Raw genomic sequence first — 20,282 nt, 5'->3', positions numbered from 1 at the left:
AATGAGACCATCCGAAGTCATGTGCGATCACATTGACAGGCTTACTATAAGTTCGCCCACCGATTAGAGATCCCTCGACACTTCTGCGCATGTGTCGAGGGATCTCTAAAAAATAGAATCCATTCCGATAATAGGGTAATCAGTCCGTATTGTGGGATGAGTTGTTTATTATTACAGGTCGGAAAATTAACTTCTCTTTTATGATCATTGTAGTTAACTATGTTGCTTGTATAACAGTTGGAATATTTTACCTATAAAGCACGTGACTTCGCGTGTTGGCGACCAATTCGTACGTCCTTCAATTCTTTCTCCTCTTCAGCATGAATCGACTATTCTTGGCAAGACGCCAAGCAGAGACCTACAAACGGTGGGCGAACTATAACTTGCAACTTCGTTTCAAGATCAATTGCTCGCCTCTCTTTTTCTGTGATTCTTCACTAGGTTTTTTCATTGTGCGTGTTGGAGCCATGTTGCCCAAAACATCGCGAAATATTTAACGATAAATACACAAATAACACATTTCTTAAACACAAAATCAACAGAAAAACTGTTGAAGACACTTGCCAACTGTCGAGAGAGAGAGAGAGAGAGGTTATCGCTAAAAGCGATGTTGCTACTGTGAATTCTTTACCTTACGCTTGCTTGCTTGCTTCCCTTATGGGATCCCGGACGTATCTTCGAAAGGACGTAAGTCGAGGGATGACTGTATGTAAATCATCTTTCATGTAGTTTACATTTTGAAATTCAGATGGCAGCAAGGACAAACAACCTTATCTTAATATTTGTTCTCCATAATTCCTTCCTTAGAACAGTTCATTCACTCTAAAATACCTTTACGAAAAATATTAATTGCAGTTAAGTGCTAGCTTTTAATAGCTTTGAAATAGCTTTTATTTCAGATAAAAAATATTTGCAATGTGTCAAATATAATTAAAATAAGTAAACTGGGAAAAAAAAGGAATATTCTGAATTCTTTAATAATTTTATAATATTTTTTTATTTTCTGCTATTTTTAATTAAGTTTTATTTTACATTAAAGTTGCACTGTAGTTACATAATAATTTTTAAAGATTTCTGAATATTAAGTATTTTTATCTCAAAATTACCAAACCTAATACAATGCACATAATCAATAGGCTGGCCTCCACCAGCATTAGGCAGTTTTACCTGCCTAAATATGGAATTCTCTACATTGTTTAAAAGGAGAGATTAGTGTTTAGATGCAATAGTTAATAAATAACTAAAATAAAGTATTATAGCATAATTGTATGAGAATATTAATTTTAAAATTTAAAATAACATGTACAAATCGGTCTATCTATCAATCTTTATTTTCGTCTTTCTCTTCCTTAGGAGTAATCCTCAAGGGCACCGGTTCCTTCACCTACGTTTTATATTTCTTTGCCTCAGCCCTCACATTAGGTGTTTTTCTTGCTTTTGCTCTGCAAATGACCTTGGTAACGAAGAAAAGAATGTGGAGTAACGTTCATCTCACTAGAGATGAAGACGTTCGCTATCCATCAGTACGTCATCAATTTGCTCTTTGTAAAACTTAAATTTTATTTCAAGTTCTTTATAATGGAAATATTTTTCGCAAAATTTGTCGTAAATAAAAGTTTAAAACTGGATAAGAGATGATTTGTTTGAATGTTTAAATGCATACGTAACTTTTTTTTTTTTGTTTCTGAAATGCAAATATTAACAACAATCGCCGATAATACACCCCCTTTCTCATTTAAAACAGTTGGATACTGAAACATAACAGCACTTACGAAAAAAAAAAAAAAATCATATGACCATCTATTTAACATAGCAAAGATTATTAACACAACTCCTACACAAGTTGTTGGTAATATCTGTTCTTAATGGAAGAGTAATTTACGTATGTGGGATTTGATATTATCAGCGAATGTAGCAGACAGCATGCATGAGTGATTTAAATACCTTAAATTCAATACTTTTAAATACCTCTATATTTGAATAAGTAGGGGACACGAGAAGTTTTAAATTTTTCATATTTAAGCACTGCGCATGCTTAGAGGATGCACACCTAAAATGTCATTGAATTGTGCCAGCTCTTGTAATATTTTGGATGCATTTGTTCTATGTAAAGATGTTAAAAACTTAGTTACTGACAATATATTTTCTTTTTCAACAACACAAACTATCCTTAGAACACACACGCGAGCGTCAGAGATTTGCAACGAGGTGAAGGAAAAATATATAAGATTCTTGACGGACATGATGAAAACAGCACAATATTTTGGTATGCTCTTAGTATATCAATTATATCCTAAATATTTTTGTGACATGACAAGCACACCTGACATCGGTATTATTGGTCTATAGTTTATTAAAGCTCTTAACATATGGCAAAATTTCTCTTACATCTTGCTAATTTCAGAGAAATTCATTTTTCCAATCTTAACTAATGTTTAGTATATAATATATATATTTATATATATTTCTCTTTATCTGTCTGTTCGTATACCGCGATCATATATACATATCTGAGCAATATTTGAACACAAAAAATAGAGTGAAAGTTTTATCACGGAATAGTAAAAAAGGAAAAAAGACTTAGAGAATTAAGAATAACCGTGTAAAAGGTGGAAAGATGTGTTGCGATAAACTCACACACATCCGTGTTCTAATAAATTAACAAGTAGAAGCACGCATCGCGTGTATTCATGCACGTAACTCCTCATCTTCGTTGATATAAACGCGTGACAAGATTCAATAGATCTCCTATCATGGTTCCTGCCATCCTCAAACGCCGGTGGTAAATATCCCAAATGAATCCTAATCCCGAAGTCACAATTTCCCACGTGGACGAAGTTATGCTGTTCATCGAAGGCGGAAGAATAATAGGAAAAGAGCTTCTTGGACGTCCTTTTATTTTACTCCACGGACTGTCATCGTTAGATGCTAATCGGAAGTAGTCTCGAAATTCATCTTCTAGAAGAACCGAGTGAACTCGTTCTGGCAAATTGGTCAAAATTCCATCCACACCATGCCTGCAAATAAACCTTTCCAATTAGCGAGTATTGAAATCCACGAATGTTTGGTTATTAAGTTGCAATAACATTTTCAATAGTTTATACACTTTTTTCTCCTTCTTACCTGAGAGAGGTTCTTATGTCAGGAGATAAGTCGATTGTCCAGTGGTACACTTTTTCAATGTGCCCATCTTCTTCGTCACGAATGTTCAGGGCGGACTGAAGCCTAAAATCTGGGTGTACCGAAGTCAAACAGTTGGTAACTCCGTCACCTTGCCACCTATTACGATCAATTCCAAGCTTTTCCCACATGTTCTTAATATTGCGTAGGGGATCATTTCTTCCAACGTCCCAACCTACAAACCAAGTTGATCTGTTAAAGCTCTGATCATGGCAGGAGGGTAACAGCAATAGCCGAGCCTCAGTTAAAGCTTCACTGGCTACAGCATTGCCATCCGTTACCCTCCAAGGGTTTCCTTCCTACAAACTAAGTGTCTTAATTATGTCAATATTAAATATATGTTACATTTTATAAAAAATGGTGTACGAAGAAAAATTAAGTGAATACATTTTTATGGAATAGAAATGCATTCGTAATTTTTTTAATCGAATTTTCTTTATATTTTCATTTTTTAATAGGACGCGTTTCTGATTTTAAAGAGAATTTGAAATTAATTATAATAAATTCCGTTTACTTAAAATTATTAATCATTATTATATAAGTAATAAATACAAGTTATATACGTTGAAATCTTGAATTATGTATTGAAATGTATTAAACTCTTTCCTCCACATCTTATCTTTACATTATCTCCTATTTTTCTGCCCATTATCATTATTTTAGTCTTCTTTGTGTTAATCCTTAGTCCGTACTCTTTACAGGAGTTTTCAATTCTTTGAACAATTTGTTGTAATCCATTTTCACTTTCTGTCATCACCACTACATCATCCGCATATCTTAAGTTATTAATGATTCTTCCATTTATTTTAATCAATACATCATGATAGGCTAATATAATAATGTTTTTAAAATATATTAAAAATTATAATATTCTCCTATAAAACAAACATATATTTAAAACATTTTAATTATTAAAAATATCTTAATATAAAATAATCAACTATATTTTAAAAACACCTTTTAAATTTTTAGATAATATTCTCTATGAGAAAAAGTTGGAAATATATGTAATAATGTGGGGAATCAGTAATCGATGTCCTTTTTAGGACTTCCAGGGTAACAATTAGCAATGCTGAACCGAGGAAGTAAACTGAGGTTCGGCTGTTGCTGTTATCCTGGGTGTGAGTTTTTGAGTTAGCTCCCTTAGGGTTTTTGCCTTAAGGGAGCACCTTGAGTCTCCGGGGAAGGTGTTCTCCGGCAGGGCCCGCTGAGGGGTTCTTGTCGGTGAATTATTTTCCTCGGAATTTGAGCGGTTCTGCTCAGGAGTCGGGGAGCCCATCGGGGTGCTAGGATGGGGCGGCCGACACTGAGTGGAACCAACGCTGAGCGGTTCTGCTTAAACGGGGAGCCCGTCGGGGTGCTTGGACGGGGCGGCCGTCAATGAGTGGAACCAACGCTGAGACATGGACGGTCTTTCGCCCACTATGAAGTGGCCTAGAGATCGTCCGATTTTTTGAGATTTTACCCTTTACTTACTAATCAGGACTTCCAGGGTAACAAATGGCAATGCTGAACCAAGGAAGTTAACTGAGGTTCGGCTGTTGCTGTTATCCTGGGTGATGAGTTTTTGAGTTCGCTCCCTTAGGGTTTTTGCCTTAATGGAGCACTTTGAGTCTCCGGGGAAGGTGTTCTCTGGCGCGTCCCGCTGAGGGGTTCTTGTCGGTGAATTATTTTCCTCGGAATTTGAGCGGTTCTGCTCAGTGGTCGGGGAGCCCGTCACTGAGTGGAACCAACGCTGAGATATGGACGGTCTTTCGCCCACTATGGAGTGGCCTAGAGATCGTCCGATTTTTTGAGAATTTACCCTTTACTTAGTAATCAGGGTAACAAATGGCAATGTTGTAGCCAATGAAGTTTTAACTGAGGCTCGGCTATTGCCGTTACCCAGCCATGACAACAGCTTTTTAGCTCAATAACACTCCATCCACACAGATTTTCATCATTCAGATGACGGGATAAAGAGTCAAGGACTCAGTCCATCGCCCAGTTCTTTTAAGAACTTTAAGATATGTAATGTGGGAGGTCGAGAGGAATGGTTCCTGACTGAAAAAAGTCCTTTTTAGGACTTCCAGGGTAACAAATATAGCAATGTTGTAGCCAATGAAGTTTTAATTGAGGCTCGGCTATTGCCGTTACCCAGCCATGACTAGAGCTTTTTAGCTCAATAACACTCCATCCACACAGATTTTCATCATTCAGATGACGGGATAAAGAGTCAAGGACTCAGTCCATCGCCCAGTTCTTTTAAGAACTTTAAGATATGTAATGTGGTATAAATCTAATGCCTGTTATTCTGAAAGAGAATGGGCATAATGATAAGTTTTTGTTTGTTCTCTTAAGGTTTCTTCCGGGTCTGGCTCTCTCTGAGGGAGAGGGGAGGAGCTTAAGATTTCAGGGTGGAGGTGCTGGATTTGCCTTGAGAGGGTTGGCGTTTTCCGGCCGGGCCTCTATTCAGTGGTAGGATGTCACTGAGTGGAAGCAACGCTGAGTTAGATTATTTTTCGGTCACTCGTAGGGAGTAGTCTGGGGGATCGCCTAATTTTTAGAGAAGTGCTTTACATAAACAGTGCATTAATTGACTCTCTTTATAATATCAATAGAAGGCGGTCGTCACTATAGCTGAATCGAACGCTACCAATGATTTCATAGACATCCGGGGAGACATTTCAGATGATGATATATTATTGGATTAGAATGGAACCTATAATCTTTCTTATCAAAACTCTAAAAATAGTATTAATATCGATCCAAATTATAAGACAATAATTAATTTAATCACTATGAAAATTATTTCTTTTATATTAAACGGTACATGCTTTTTTACATGTTTGCAATCATTCAAATAAACTCACCTATATTGTCCAGTAAATGAGGTAGCCTCAGCCTTTCAATAGTCTCCCTAATACCTGAAATTGCTCCGCTATCACTAGTATGACCAACAGAAATCAACACATCCAGCAGTGGTTTGTCCGCGCCTGCAATCATCAGGTGAATTAAAATATATATATATATATATATTAAGCAAAATAGCCCAATATATTAAAAAAATTAACGATATTGTGATATATTCCTCTAGGATGCAACATTAAACTGATAATGAGACACATGAAATACACACCGTAGTTCCAAAGATTACCGACTAGTTCATCAGCAATATGTTTTCCAGCTGCGTATTTGTTGGCATTTGGAAGTTCCGACACTTTCAGATCAAGGAACAAGAGCGCCAGTTGTTTTCTGTAGTTTGGACTAGCTATTTAGAAAATATATTGGCTGAATTTAATAAAAAGCATTATAATAGTTTAAATCGAGAAAAAAATGTAACGACAATAATAATAATTATTATTAATATATTTCACAATAGAAAATCTAAATATTTTTAAAAATATTTTTATATTTAAAAAAAAAATTCAGTAATTCTTAAGACACCATTCAGATTTTTACATGATACGCCTATATCAAATAAAAATCTAATTTAATCTCGCAGTTGGGGGAGGATTTCCTATACCCTTGGAGGGTGATGGAATGCAATTCTGTAGCCAATGAAGTTCTAACTGAGGCTCGGCTATTGCTGTTACCCTCCTGCCATGATCAGAGCTTTAATAGCTCAATAACACCTTATCCCTACACTGTCCTCTACAGATAACCGGGAAGATGAAAAGCATTCTTGCTTCGCCCCTTTAAGCCAGTCCTTATAAGGACTAATCTCACAGTCGATAAAAAGTCCTTTTTAGGACTTACAGGTTAACGAATGGCAATGCTATAGCCAATGAAGTTTTAACTGAGGCTCAGCTACTGCCCGTTACCCGGCCATGACTAGAGCCTTTTAGCTCAATAACACTCCATCCACACAGATTTTCCTCATTCAGATGACGGGATAAAGAGTCAAGGACTCAGTCCATCGCCCAGTTCTTTTAAGAACTAATCTCGCAGTCGATTCTCAACCCCCGCCCCAATCCACACACACACACACACACACACACACACACACACACTAGGTATTATAGTCCTTATACTATATACTATAATACCTAGTAATGTGTGTGTGGGGGGGGGTTGGAGAATCGACCGTGAGATGCGGTGATTAATACTTTGGAGGGTAATGGATGGCAATGCTGTAGCCAATGAAGTGCTAACTGAGGCTCGGATATTGCTGATACCCTCCTGCCATGATCAGAGCTTTAATAGCTCAATAACACCTTATCCCTGCACTCTCCTCTACAGATAACGATGGAAGATGAAAAACATTCTTGCTTCGCCCCTTTAAGCCAGTCCTTATAAGGACTAGTAGTGTGGGGAGGGTTGATAGTCCTTTTTAGGACTTCTAGGGTAACTGATAGCAATGCTGTAGCCAATGAAGTTTTAACTGAGGCTCGGCTATTGCGTTACCGAGCCATGACTAGAGTTTTTAGCTCAATAACACCCCATCCACACAGATTTTCTTCATTCAGATGACGGGATAAAGAGGTCCATCTGCCAGTTCTTTTAAGAACTAGTAGTGTAATTTAAATAAAAGTACTATTATATACTGTATAGTGTAATTAAAATCAATAAATTATATTACATAATGTAATTAAAAAAATCAATAAATTACATATAAATAAATTATATAGTGTAATTAAAAAAACATAAATTATATACACTAGTAAATCAATAGAAAATATCAAAATATTGTGATTTTTTTACTTAATTGTTTAATTTAATTAAACAATTATGTAATTAAGCTCCGCTATCACTAGTATTCTTAAAATTAAACTTAAATTAAATATCAAAATTAAACTTAAAAAAATATATTATTTTTTTTTAAGTTTAATTTTCAGTTTGTCGATTTTCTTATTTATAATGATTTATTCTTTCTCTTGTAATAATTAGCGTGTTTTGCACACGTAATAACATTTTATTGAAGAATGTTAAAATTACTCACATGGGTCTGCTAAACTCTGCACATGTTTTAAATAGACAGCAAAACTCTCCCTTTCATCACAAAGTCTGAAACAGTCGCATGGAAATCCGTGGTAAACTCCTTGAATGCTTCCATTCCTATAGAATGTTATATCAGCTTCGATAGCATTTGCCCCTCTGTTTAAGTAGTCTTCAATTTCCTGTACAGAATTCACCATGTGGGCAATGTTATAAAAGGGCCTATACCTGGATGCCGATGTACACGGAACCTAAATTCAAAATTATAGTTGATTGAAATTTAATTAGAGAAGATAAGCGCTAAAATGGCGTCTTAGAAGAATGAAAGACTTTTTTTTAAATTTATAATATAATATAATAGGTTACATTTTATTATTTAATACGAGCTGGCCACAATATACATACCTGAAATATTAGGCATGTGGGCACAATAATTACGAAGAAGCGGGTTATTGTCCTTGTCTGTGCTGTTAAATCAAGGTTGGAATGCTTCGTCCTCATATTATACACTGCTAGGATAAAAAAAAAAAAAGCTTAATTAGAAAAATCATAAATATTACTTTAAGAAAATCGAAAATAATAACACTGATACAGTTTAATAAGTTATAATTAAAAATAACATAATATTTATTAAAATAATAAAGAAAAAAATGAAATTAAACTAGTAATCAATGTAGTTAGATTAAAGTGACATTAGTTACAATATTCTTGCAAAACTAATTGTGATCATTGATGAATAATAAAAAATAAAATGTCAAGGGATGCAAAATTTTAGAACTAACGGCTTATAGAGCTCGAATGTCTTTCACACCAATCTCATCAAGTCGGGGGGGGGGGAGTAATTACGCTGATAAGAGATTTCTGCCATGATGACGTTAATACAGTTAAGGTCAATTGACGAATTACAGTTAACTACGGCTGTAATATCAGTCAATTGCGTGAAAAAATTTAGCGAATGTGACTTTTTGAAGGTTTCAGATATCTGGAATAACTCTGCGCGATTTCCTTCATTTGCGGGTCAACCGTCTCGCATCGCCGATGTTTTTACTGTCGCCTAGAAAAAAGATCGGGCCCACCTATCTTGCTGTGCTTAAACCGAACCTGGAGATATTACTTTCTGCGTGAATATTTTTCTTCTGCACATGAGTGAGCTTAGAACTGTCTTCCATCTCTCGGTAATTCCTGAAACAGCTAAGCACCGAACACTGCAATCTCTTTGCTCTAGTTGCCGAGTCATCCACCCGAAAGGCAGGGCCTCTCCCTGATGAGACCAATGCCCACCGCCTGTGGCAGGCGTTACCGACTTTCCCACCAGTTCATTTCACTTACCCGCTTCATTCCTATCGAATAGGACGCCCGTGGATTCCTAACATGTTTCGTTATTTTATTTAAATATGAAGGGAAAAGCATAATTAAAAAAAAAATTGGTAGTTCTTCAACCTTGGGTCTGGGATGTAGTGGAGCACCCAGGGGAGGACAAGGGACCCTGTCCCCCCAAAAAAGAAAAAAAAAAGTGCACCACTGCTGGGACGTATGTAACTGTAGAAATGTGAAGTCGTAATGTCGAACTAATAGAGGACACGATCTCCGAAGAGTTCACATAACAAGCATACTTTGCTTTAGGCACGAATAATTGTTTGTTTGTTCCATTTAAAGATGTCATCAGGTTATTCCTGCAAATCTTTCATTGGATTAAATGACACTTTATCTCGGGTATTTTCATAAAGTAGCAGATCAGTGGAATCTGTTTTTCTTAGGGAAAATTTTTTTTTTCTGTATTATGTATTATCTATATTATCATATTATTTTTTCTGTATTATCTATGTCTGTGGTAATACTAGTGCTGGTGGTGTTGGGCGGTAGATGGCGTTGGTATAGCTGCGGTTAGAATGAGCTGTAGAGTAGGTGTCCTTCCTCGATGAGTCTTTGGACTCCCTGGAGGTATCATGTAATAATAATAATAATAATACCTAATTTTTGTCTGATCTTTGCCATGCCCATTCTTTCCGTCTCCTAGGATGGGTAGGTCCCACTAATTAGGTATCACGGTGAATTAATGCAGTAGATACGCCACTGATCTGCTTCATCCCTTAAGGCAATGTTTCTCAACCTTTTTTGGATCATTCCCCACCTCAACGTCTCAAAGATTTTGATGCCCCCCCCTCTAGCATAATAGTCAGCCAAATTCTGAAAAAGTATAATATAAATATGTACATATACATTTTCTAATTTCCCCCCAAAATATTCAAATTGTCCCACATCGAGAAACACTGTCTTAAGGGAAAGTATTTATGCCTATAGATCTGTGTTTACAGGGGGGGCATGTTTTGAAGGACAATAAACAGAAGTTTCTAGGAGGGGGGGACTTTAACGCCGCAAGAGACTCAACATTCGATTGAAAAGACCTGATAAAGATTTTTCACGTCATCGACTGAATTCGAACCCGTGTTTTTTCCAACTGAGCTACAGAGATTATTGTTGGACGTCCTTCAAGTAAAATTTTTAAAATAACGATTGGCGTTATTTGCCCAACAACACTCAGACGTTCTCGTAGTATAATTTATTTAAAAAAAAAAAAAAAAGAAAAAAAAAAAGACAGAGAGAAAAAGCCTTTATGAAATCGGATTCAATGCGTGCAACGAATATTACTAATATGGAATACGTTCTAATTTCATATCCGGTCTTGACCTTTGACGGATGAAGTGAATTTTTAATTTAATTCTCAAAATTGTTTGTACTGGAAAAACGAATGGTGAGTTCATAATATGTTCGGTAATAACAAAACCATCTTTATAGACTTCCTATAAACCTATGATGTCTGACGAGTAAATGACAGAAAATAAAAGTTCCGGAATAGAATTCAGCAAACCCCCCCCCCCAAAAAAAAAGTTATGGTTTGTTGATCTTGACAAACGAATATGTATAAATGTAGCCTTGTTCGATTTATGTAGGTCTTGGTGGGACTGCACGGAGCCATGAGTTTAAGTTCAAATCAATCAAGTAAGAAGGTTACGAAGGCATTCAAAGAACCTTCAGACATCTTTTTTTGTTCTTTTCGTAAGTTCTTGGCAGTTAAATTTATTGAAGTGAAGAAAGAAAATAGATTGCGAAGTGTGGGAATACGAAATGACAAGTGGAATTATTTAGCATTCAGACCGTTTTTGACCCGTATCTTTTAGGGGCGCGCTGTTTTTATTTTTTTTTAGTGAGACATGATGCATCAGCTGGTTGGCATGAGCTGTAATTTATGTCATTAAATCCACTTTATTAAAGACGCTACCGGAAAATTAGCCTTCCTGCACAAGTCCGGTGATTGTTCCGTGGACCCTAACACACCAGAAATAGGAAAATAATTTCAACTTAAAAAAAATAATGCATGCAATAACTTAAATACATAATTAATACTATTATTGCTCTGTAATATCATTATCATGATATCATTACTATTATTCATAATTCAATAATTGTTAATTATAATAATAGTGATAATTATATTAATAAATATGATTTGTCTAACTTACTCTGTTATCATAAGGAAAAAGTTAATTTTATTTAATTGAATAAAAGACTCCGTTTTTTCCATCTGTTTTATCAATGAAATATTTTGTTATACTTTGTAACTTGGAAAAATTGATTTCCACTTGATCTCAGATGTGGACGATATTAGAATTAAAGACATCCAAAGTCAAACAATATAACTGAGCTATTTAGTATCACGTGGGGCATGGCGGTTGTAGCATCTCCATACTAAATCCATACTAAAAATCTTTTAGCTAAACATCACATTCGAGGTCCGAGTTCGAGTGAGAATGGGTTCTAGTCTCTAGAAATTTTCTAAATTCAACAACTGAATTTTGTAAGAAGGAAGCGAATTCCATTTTAACATTTCCAACCTCAATGGACAAGAGTTTCAGCACCTTACTATTGTAATATGCTGGAATGGGGGGGGGGGGGGAGTTGTGAGATGGGAACGCGTCACTTTTCCAATCTATCTTTGATGCGATTATTCGAAGTAGAAAGAAACAGTGGTCAGTCCGAAGGCTTTTTGTTAGATTACGTCATTAACATAAACAACATGTGTAGCAGCTAGTTTAGCACTTATCCTAACATTCGTTTATCGATACTTTAGGTGTGGGTGATAAAACTGAAATCCCTTACGACAGTAAGTCAGAGGCGTGGAGAGGATGCTCTTATAGGAAAAGAAGTCGTAGAGTGAGAGAAAGAGTCTCTGTTTTGAGGCTCCTCTATGTTCTAAAAAAAATGTATATGATCACAGCATGTGCCTTAATTGTAGACGGAGCTCGTTTTACAAAAATAAAAAAGGGAAAATCATTAAACAAATTTGCATCTTTTTATTTTGAAGAATGATTATTTAGTACTTTTGATATTAACAGTATAGTCAGAGCGTCACCAATGGACAATACTTCTAAGAATCTTTGTAATTTCGGTCCATTCTAATTCTTGTCCCTCTAATATATAAATTAAGCTGAGCATTGATATCCAGAATATCAAATGAGACTTCTATGAAGGTTTAAATCTCTTAATTGAAATAAGTTTTACTTATACGAGTATATGGTAAGAATAGATTGATCAACGAAACTCTCGTGTATGAGCTCACAATAAAAAATAAATAAATAAATAAATAAAGATTTTTCAGATAACTAAAAACCTACCTTCAGTCACTTAAATCCACAAATTGCTTTCTTTTTTTTTTTTTTTCTCAAACTTTCAAGTAATAAATATCTCCGTCCAGATATCACACAAGCCAGTGTTCTGTTACCTAGCAACGTGCGCGTCCCTGTTAGGACTACGATGCTCGTTCAACTGCCCATCGGAGTCTAAGGGAAAAAAAAAAAAAAGCCGTCAGAGTCGACTCAGAATCGGGAGGAGAAATTTTGCCGAATAATCTATCGGGACACTTAAAACTATGTGGTGCGAGAAAAGCGCAGAAAACTGTAAAAGGTCTCGCAGTAATCTCCGCTACGCAGACACCCTCGGGTGCAACAGAGTCACGCGCTGATTCCACATGCGAGGTCAACGACACGTGACTGTCGCAGGGAATACCAACTCCGTTTTGACCTTGAAAAAGGAACTGATCGGAGAGAAAACCCAGGGCAGAAAACAGCCAGAGGGGGGGGGGGGAGAAGACGCTCTCGAATTTGCCGTACATCGCCACGTGCGATGCGGAAGTGCTGCCGAGAGACCAGTCGGTTATCTCTCTTTCTTTCTCTCTTTCAACCAACAGATAAAGACAAAAACAGGCGCACCTGCTCACTCGCTGATGATATCGTCGTAATATGCCGTAAGAGCGTGTCTTCTGGTCAACAAGGTTTCGTTTCTCACATTTAGGATGAGCTACGACGCTGTTAATAGGAAAATCGCCTTCGGACCTTTAAAGAAAACAAAATGAGTTATTCTTAGTTGCGCTCGTGTCTCCAATAGCTTTTAACCGCTTTTGATGCAACATCTCATTAAATTCATTTTTCTCTTTTACTCCCAACCCATAAAATTTTATTTTTCTCTCGAATTCTTAATATATATAAAGAAGTAAAAATAAACGTGTAGAGTAATAGTAATCCGTCTTGCGATGTAAACTAGATGCTTGACTTTAAAATAAAGACAGACGTTGGAGGAAAACGAACTGATTCTAACAAGTGCAAGAACATTGAGATAACACTAACAGCCAACTGTCAGTCATAAACATTTTATTTTAAACTTTCTTATAGTCCTTATAAGGACTGGCTTAAAGGGGCGAAGCAAGAATGCTTTTCATCTTCCCCGTTATCTGTAGAGGACGGTGTAGGGATAAGTTATTGAGCTATTAAAGCTCTGATCATGGCAGGAGGGTAACAGCAATAGCCGAGCCTCAGTTAGAACGTCATTGGCTAGAACAGCATTGCCATCAATTACTCTCCAAGGGTATTAATCCATTCGAGCCTCAATCACCATCTACCATTTTATTTTTTTGACAATTGACATTTATGTCTTTAGGGGTGAAGCAAGATGCTTTTCATATTACCCGCTATCTGTTGTGGTTACAGTGAAGGTAAAATTTATGTGCAGATTGCACGCCCTGAATGGGCATGGAGATTATGCATCGTTATAGGAAGCTAATATAGTTTTTGGTCTTCTATATTTGAATATATCCGTTGGATCGTATGCTGCAGCTTGCTGAACCAAATCGTTGGGATGTGTGGACGTCTTTAGGAAAAACTTGGATGCTAAGGATTGTAGAAAAGAGAAAATATAGGGAATATTTGAGTCTCTGTGGAGTTGATTGTTTCTAACATACCACGGGGCTTTCAGAATCATTCTCAAGCACTTGTTCTGCACTCGCTGTATTTTGATAATGTTAGCATTAGAGGTGTGGCTCCAGGCCGGAGAGGCATAGGTGATTATAGGACGAATTGTCATCTGGTATAGCTGCAATTTGATTCTGTTGCTGAGTTTGCTATTTCTATTAATTAGCGGGTAGATCTGAGCTATGGCTTTAGATGCCTTTGTGCATGCAGACTTAGTGTGCTGATTGAAAGATAGCTTTTTGTCGAGTATCATACCCAGGTAATTTGTTTCTGTCTGCCAGGGAATTTTAGTATTGAATAGTAACACATCTCCTACAGAAGACATTGGCCTTTTTGAGAAAAGAACGGCTGAGCTTTTCTGGGGGGTTGACTTCCAATCTCCACTTAGAGAACCAACCCTCCAGCTTTAGAATGTTTTCTTGAAGCTTTCTGGTAATGAAAAGGGGTTTGAGAGATCTGGTTAGTATTGCCGTATCGTCCGCATACAGGGCCAAAATGGAAGTCATCGGATTGTGTGGGATGTCTGACATGTATATATAGAGAACAGCAATGGAGCCAAATTCTCTGCGCCACTCCAGCTAAGATGTGGCGCTGGGAATTTTATTTTTCCTTATAGTCCTTATAAGGACTGGCTTAAAGGGGCGAAGCAAGAATGCTTTTCATCTTCCCCGTTATCTGTAGAGGACAGTGTGTGGATAAGGTGTTATTGAGCAATTAAAGCTCTGATCATGGCAGGAGGGTAACAGCAATAGCCGAGCCTCAGTTAGAACTTCATTGGCTACAGCATTGCGATCCATTACCCTTCAAGGGTATTGGATTGAATGAATCAATCACCGACTATGTAAGTAAAGGTGAAATCTCAAAAATACGGACGATCTCTAGGCCACTCCATAGTGGGCGAAAGACCGTCCTGATCTCAGCGTTGGTTCCACTCAGTGACGGGCTCCCCGACCACTGAGCAGAACCGCTCAAATTCCGAGGAAAATAATTCGCCGACAAAGCCCCTCAGCGGGCCGTGCCGGAGAACACCTTCTCCGGAGACTCAAAGTGCTCCCTTAAGGCAAAAACCTTAAGAGAGCGAACTCAAAAACTCGTCGCCCAAGGGGGTAACAGCAACAGCCGAACCTCAGTTAAACTTCATTGGTACAGCATTGCATTGTTGCCATCCGTTACCCCCAAGGGCATTAATGAATCAATCACCACATCTCACGGTCAATTGATCCATTCTCCTTTTATTTATTTTTCAGCTCTAAATATATGATAAAATATCTAGCCATATATTAAATATTTTGGTGTTAAAGGAAGCAAAAATTTTAAAGATTTATTATTAATAAAATAGAAAAGTTTAATAAGATTCAAATAACGTTTTAAATATTAAAAAAAATTAAACTGTTTTTTAAAAAGTATTTATTATTATGTAAAGTTTAAGATATTATACAGTTATGTCAAAAACTATATACTGTACTTGTAAATAAAGCAGTGATACATCTTGCCAATAGACGGAAATTTTTAAATGGAACAATTTTTCAAATAGAATATCAAAACTGCTTTAGTTTACTTTTCATCAGTTATTTATTGGTTTATAGAATCTTTAAGAGATTTCTAATTTTCACACCTACTTTTTGTAAAATAAAAAAAGATAAAAAGAAACTTCATTCATCAACATGATCACTTTAATCCAGGATATGTTAACGCCAGTATAACGACGAATTTTAAAGACTAATTTGTTATTATCACGTGACTGGGATAAATAATCTCGATGAAAGGAAGTCTGGTTATGCTCATTAGCTGAAAATTTTGAAAGAAAAAAAAAGAATGATGTGAAATGAATAACTTTCCTAAAGTTTTATTTTTATTTATTAGTATTTTACATTTAATAATTAAGGGGATACAAATCCCTTGTTGTTCAACTGCCAGTAAGCAAAACTCTAAGATCAAGAACTACGAATCTATTTTTCTCACTGTCATTCATGCATCTTTTTTTTATAATCCTTCCTTATTCTCCGTGCTATTTTGTTGTTTTTCTATTCATCCTCTTGGTCTTCTCTGAACAATCTAGCTAAAAATATTTCCTGTGAACCCATCTTAAGGGGTTAAAAATATTTCCTATTTCCTGTATTCAAAATGAACACACACACACAACAAAAAAGCAACAAAACACGGTCCAGGATTCAGTTATATTCGACAATTAAAATGATAAATGCAGTTAACTAAACAAGTATATTTTGATCTATGGAGCAAACCTCCAGCAAACGTAAACACATATATTGTACAAATTTTTATTTCTATTTTAGCAAATAAAAAATCGCAGTTATGCATTCCGATTTGTTGATCTTTGTTTCTGTTAAAAAAAATCCACCTGGAAACATGCAACTGAGAGCCTAGTTTTTCAAGTGTTTGAAGGTAAACTTCAGCCAAGCCATATTTGCTAGGAACAAGGAAAAACTAACAAACTATCTAATACACTTGTGAACCCAACTTAAGGGTTTATTCCCACACTTCCTGGTAAAAGAATTTTTTATTAGCGGAATTTCCGGGATGTTATAACCTCAACAAACGGTATAACTACAATAAGCTTAAAGATAGGTAGTTACACATTGATATCTTTATTATTTATATTATATAGGATGTAATGTGATGATGTATATACTTCAGGCCTCATATTAACAGATTAAGCGTCTTTTTATAGGCTTAAGTGCTAATTAAAATTCATGTTGACAATTGAATACAAGCACAGAACAACACAGAGGAAGTGACATTAAATACTGATTCGATAAAAATATAAATACATGATGGGGAATACAGACATACTGATATTGTGTAAATTATATAGTGTAAATATTTATATATATATAAAAATATAAATGTAAATATGAATATTAATACAAAAATATAAATATGAATGTTAATCAGTACTTGTAAGCTACACGTAATATATGCATTGTATGCAATGAGCATGTAGGAATAAATTACCTCCTAGTAGGGTTACTACTGGGAGGAAAACGCAAAAAAAAAAAAAAAAAAAAATATGGTTTGACTTATAAGCCTGAATCCCTCCCTGCAGGCCCAAGTCACTTGCCTTGAATGTTGAACGGAAGACTCTACAAATAGACATTACCAATATTTTAAAATGGATTAATTTTGAACTATATTTTCGTATAGTTTTTAAAGCAATACTAATTTTATTAGTTATGTTTAAATATCAAAATTTAAATTATATAAATAAAAAATATTGAAAGAAATCATTGATAATTTTAAAATTTTTCTCAATAATAACAGAAAAGGTTAATATACCTTATTTTTTAAAAAATATCTTTTATATATAAGAGTTTCATAATGGAAGGGTATGAAATTGGAGAGAAGAGAACTGAATGACTCATTCAATCCAATACCCTTGGAGGGTAAAGAATGGCAATGCTGTATCCAAGGAAGTTCTAACTGAAGCTCGGCTATTGCTGTTACCCTCTTGCCATGATCAGAGCTTTAATAGCTCAATAACACCTTATCCCTACACTGTCCTCTACAGATAACGGGGAAGATGAAAAGCATTCTTGCTTCGCCCCTTTAAGTCAGTCCTTATAAGGACTATAAGGGTATGAAATTAGCAATAATCAAGCTTTTTGCTTTTTAATCAAAACTGCATAAATACTTGTAGTAAGAAATTCTGCATATTGTTTATCAATTTATTTACTACCGAGAGGTGCTTCTATCTCTCTTTTACATATATAGCAATAGTACTCACAGTCATTTAAATGTTACCAGCAGGTACTCTACATAATTCCTATTGTAGATGATACACTTGTTAAAGGAATACTGTGTAAAATGGGGGGGAAAAAGAGTGAAATATTTTTCGTGCTGAAAGTTAAAGAATAATAAAATTTATTTTACTGTTGTTTTATAATATGTTTAATCCAATAATTGGTAAGAGATAAATTTAAGAGAAAATATGCAAATAATAGTACTCATTTGTAATTATTTTTTAATACCATAAACTAATTCTTATGTCATAACTAGAAAATTGAAACAGTCATTTTGTGGAAATATCTAGAATTAAGGTATTGTCTGGAGCATTTGAAGCATTACATACAGAGAAGATATTAAATTAAAAAAAAAAAAACTGCATAGCTCAAAAGAAAGAGGTATGCATAGAAAATATCTTCAGGTTAGAATTAAAATAATGTTTTGGTAAATAATAATAAATAATTAAATAAAAAATAGTTAAATAATAATGTTTTGGTATCCAAAGAAAATATTGAAAAAAAAATATTCTAGATGTTATTGGAGTTAAATTAACTTCAATAATCCTATTTGTAAAATGTGATCTCTCAAAGAGTAAAATGTTCTCTCTCTCTCTCTCTCTCTCTCTCTCTCTCTCTCTCAGGATCCAAGATGTGATATTTAAATATTTGATGTTCTTGCGATATGCTTTTAAGCAACTTAAAGTAAATAATAAGTGATCAACTCTTATTACCAAGTCACTTAAAATATAAGAGGATAATTATGTTGGTTCTTATCTGTTCTCAAAGACGAAGAAAAAGAGTTTATCACGCAATAGAAACTGCTCTTTCAGGTTTCGAGGATGACCTCTGCATCGATGAATCGCCTAGAACTAACCTTGTGCATCAAGCACCTGGGTGCATAGTTCGTAAGGAAGATTCTTCTGCCAATGATTTCATCTTTTTCGATGTCTTGTGGCGTGTACCAGAAATAGCTGATTGATTGCAACTTCGTTGTCACAAGTGTAATTTTTTTTTATACGTAAAGAAAGAGATTTGGAGGAGGATAATGTAGATATGTCGAATTTTTTTATTCCCTGCTGACATGATCATCGTATTACATTTCTGAATGTTTTTTTTTTTTTTTACTCATGAGCTATATAACAAGATAAGAGAAAAAGAATGTGGACATATGTAGGTGTGCAAGTATGCAGAAAAGTAAAATATACTAAAGTCGTGCGTACTGTGTACAAGATTTCATGTTGTGCAACGAAAACAAAATCGATCAAGTTTCATACAGGGAAATTAAATGCGTGTCAAAGAGATGCTGACACCCTGCAGTGCTTCTGAAATGGGTAGTAAAGGTCACCGTTTTTTTTTTTTTTTTCCCTGATAGATGAAGTTACCGACAACCCTACAGCTGACCTCTATCTATCGCTAAATAATTAACTGATCTTTCTGGCAGTGCAGAAAATGTAGTTGCAGAATCCCGTAGTCGTTGACTAGGGCTCATTGCCATTCAAGCGAATCTCTAGTATAATAATCAAAACTTCCTAATCCTTTTTTGCTTGTTTGATTACACAGGTAAGTTTACCTCTTTACTGTTAGATCAGTCTACCTGCCTCCCTATTGAATATGATCCCACCAGCTCCCAAAGCAGAACACTCCAAAGGCTCCTTAAGAAGGTTATTTCTCGGCCTGTGGAAGTGACTAACAGACTAAAACTTTTTAACTCTAGACCCCCCCCCCCCGACCCGAATATATGGACTACCAAAAATCCATAAGCAGAATATCCCATTGTGGATGGCATTAATTCTCTCACATAGAAATTAGCCAAACATTTAGCCAAAGTGCTCATACATTATACTAGCAACACATCATCACACATTAAAAACTCAGCCCACTTTAAAGCGTATAGAGAACCTCTCACTCCGACACACTGACATAATGGTCAGTTTTGATGACTCCTCTTCAATCACCAATGTTCCGCTCAAAGATACCTTGGATCTCATCCAAGCCAAATTTCCTCCCGCTATCTCGGCTCTATTTCAGTTCACCATGAACTCAAGCTATTTCTTTTGGCAGGGAAAATTCCACAAAGAGATAGAGGGGACAGTCATGGATTCTCCCTTCTCTCCACGCCTGGCCAACTTCTTTATGGAGACCT

General features: G+C 35.6%; 1 protein-coding gene across 4 annotated transcripts in view; it reads right to left on the bottom strand.

Annotated features, from left to right (window-relative positions):
- Positions 1-1,116: 1,116 nt before the first annotated feature.
- LOC150098983 (dermonecrotic toxin LbSicTox-betaIA1a-like) overlaps positions 1,117-20,282 on the bottom strand; it is a 21,195-nt gene continuing 2,029 nt past the window's right edge. Inside the window, exons 1-7 of one of the 4 annotated variants that reach the window (XM_090405675.1) lie at positions 12,771-13,130; positions 8,503-8,609; positions 8,102-8,348; positions 6,299-6,430; positions 6,033-6,155; positions 3,124-3,355; positions 1,117-3,029 (exon numbers count right to left, since the gene is read on the bottom strand). In XM_090405675.1, the coding sequence (XP_090261801.1) occupies positions 2,705-3,029; positions 3,124-3,355; positions 6,033-6,155; positions 6,299-6,430; positions 8,102-8,348; positions 8,503-8,598 (1,155 nt within the window). In that variant the 5' untranslated portion in view covers positions 8,599-8,609; positions 12,771-13,130 and the 3' untranslated portion in view covers positions 1,117-2,704. Of the gene's footprint in view, positions 3,030-3,123; positions 3,356-6,032; positions 6,156-6,298; positions 6,431-8,101; positions 8,349-8,502; positions 8,610-12,770; positions 13,131-20,282 lie in introns of those variants that run through there. The other 3 variants (XM_090405678.1, XM_090405677.1, XM_090405676.1) reach the window with 3 other exon arrangements.

Source organism: Typopeltis vanoorti, chromosome 15 (genome assembly GCF_054136105.1).
Source record: "Typopeltis vanoorti isolate ZY-2024b chromosome 15, IOZ_Tvanoo_1.0, whole genome shotgun sequence".
Classification (NCBI taxonomy): domain Eukaryota; kingdom Metazoa; phylum Arthropoda; class Arachnida; order Uropygi; family Thelyphonidae; genus Typopeltis; species Typopeltis vanoorti.
This window is presented reverse-complemented; position numbering and strand designations above follow the sequence as displayed.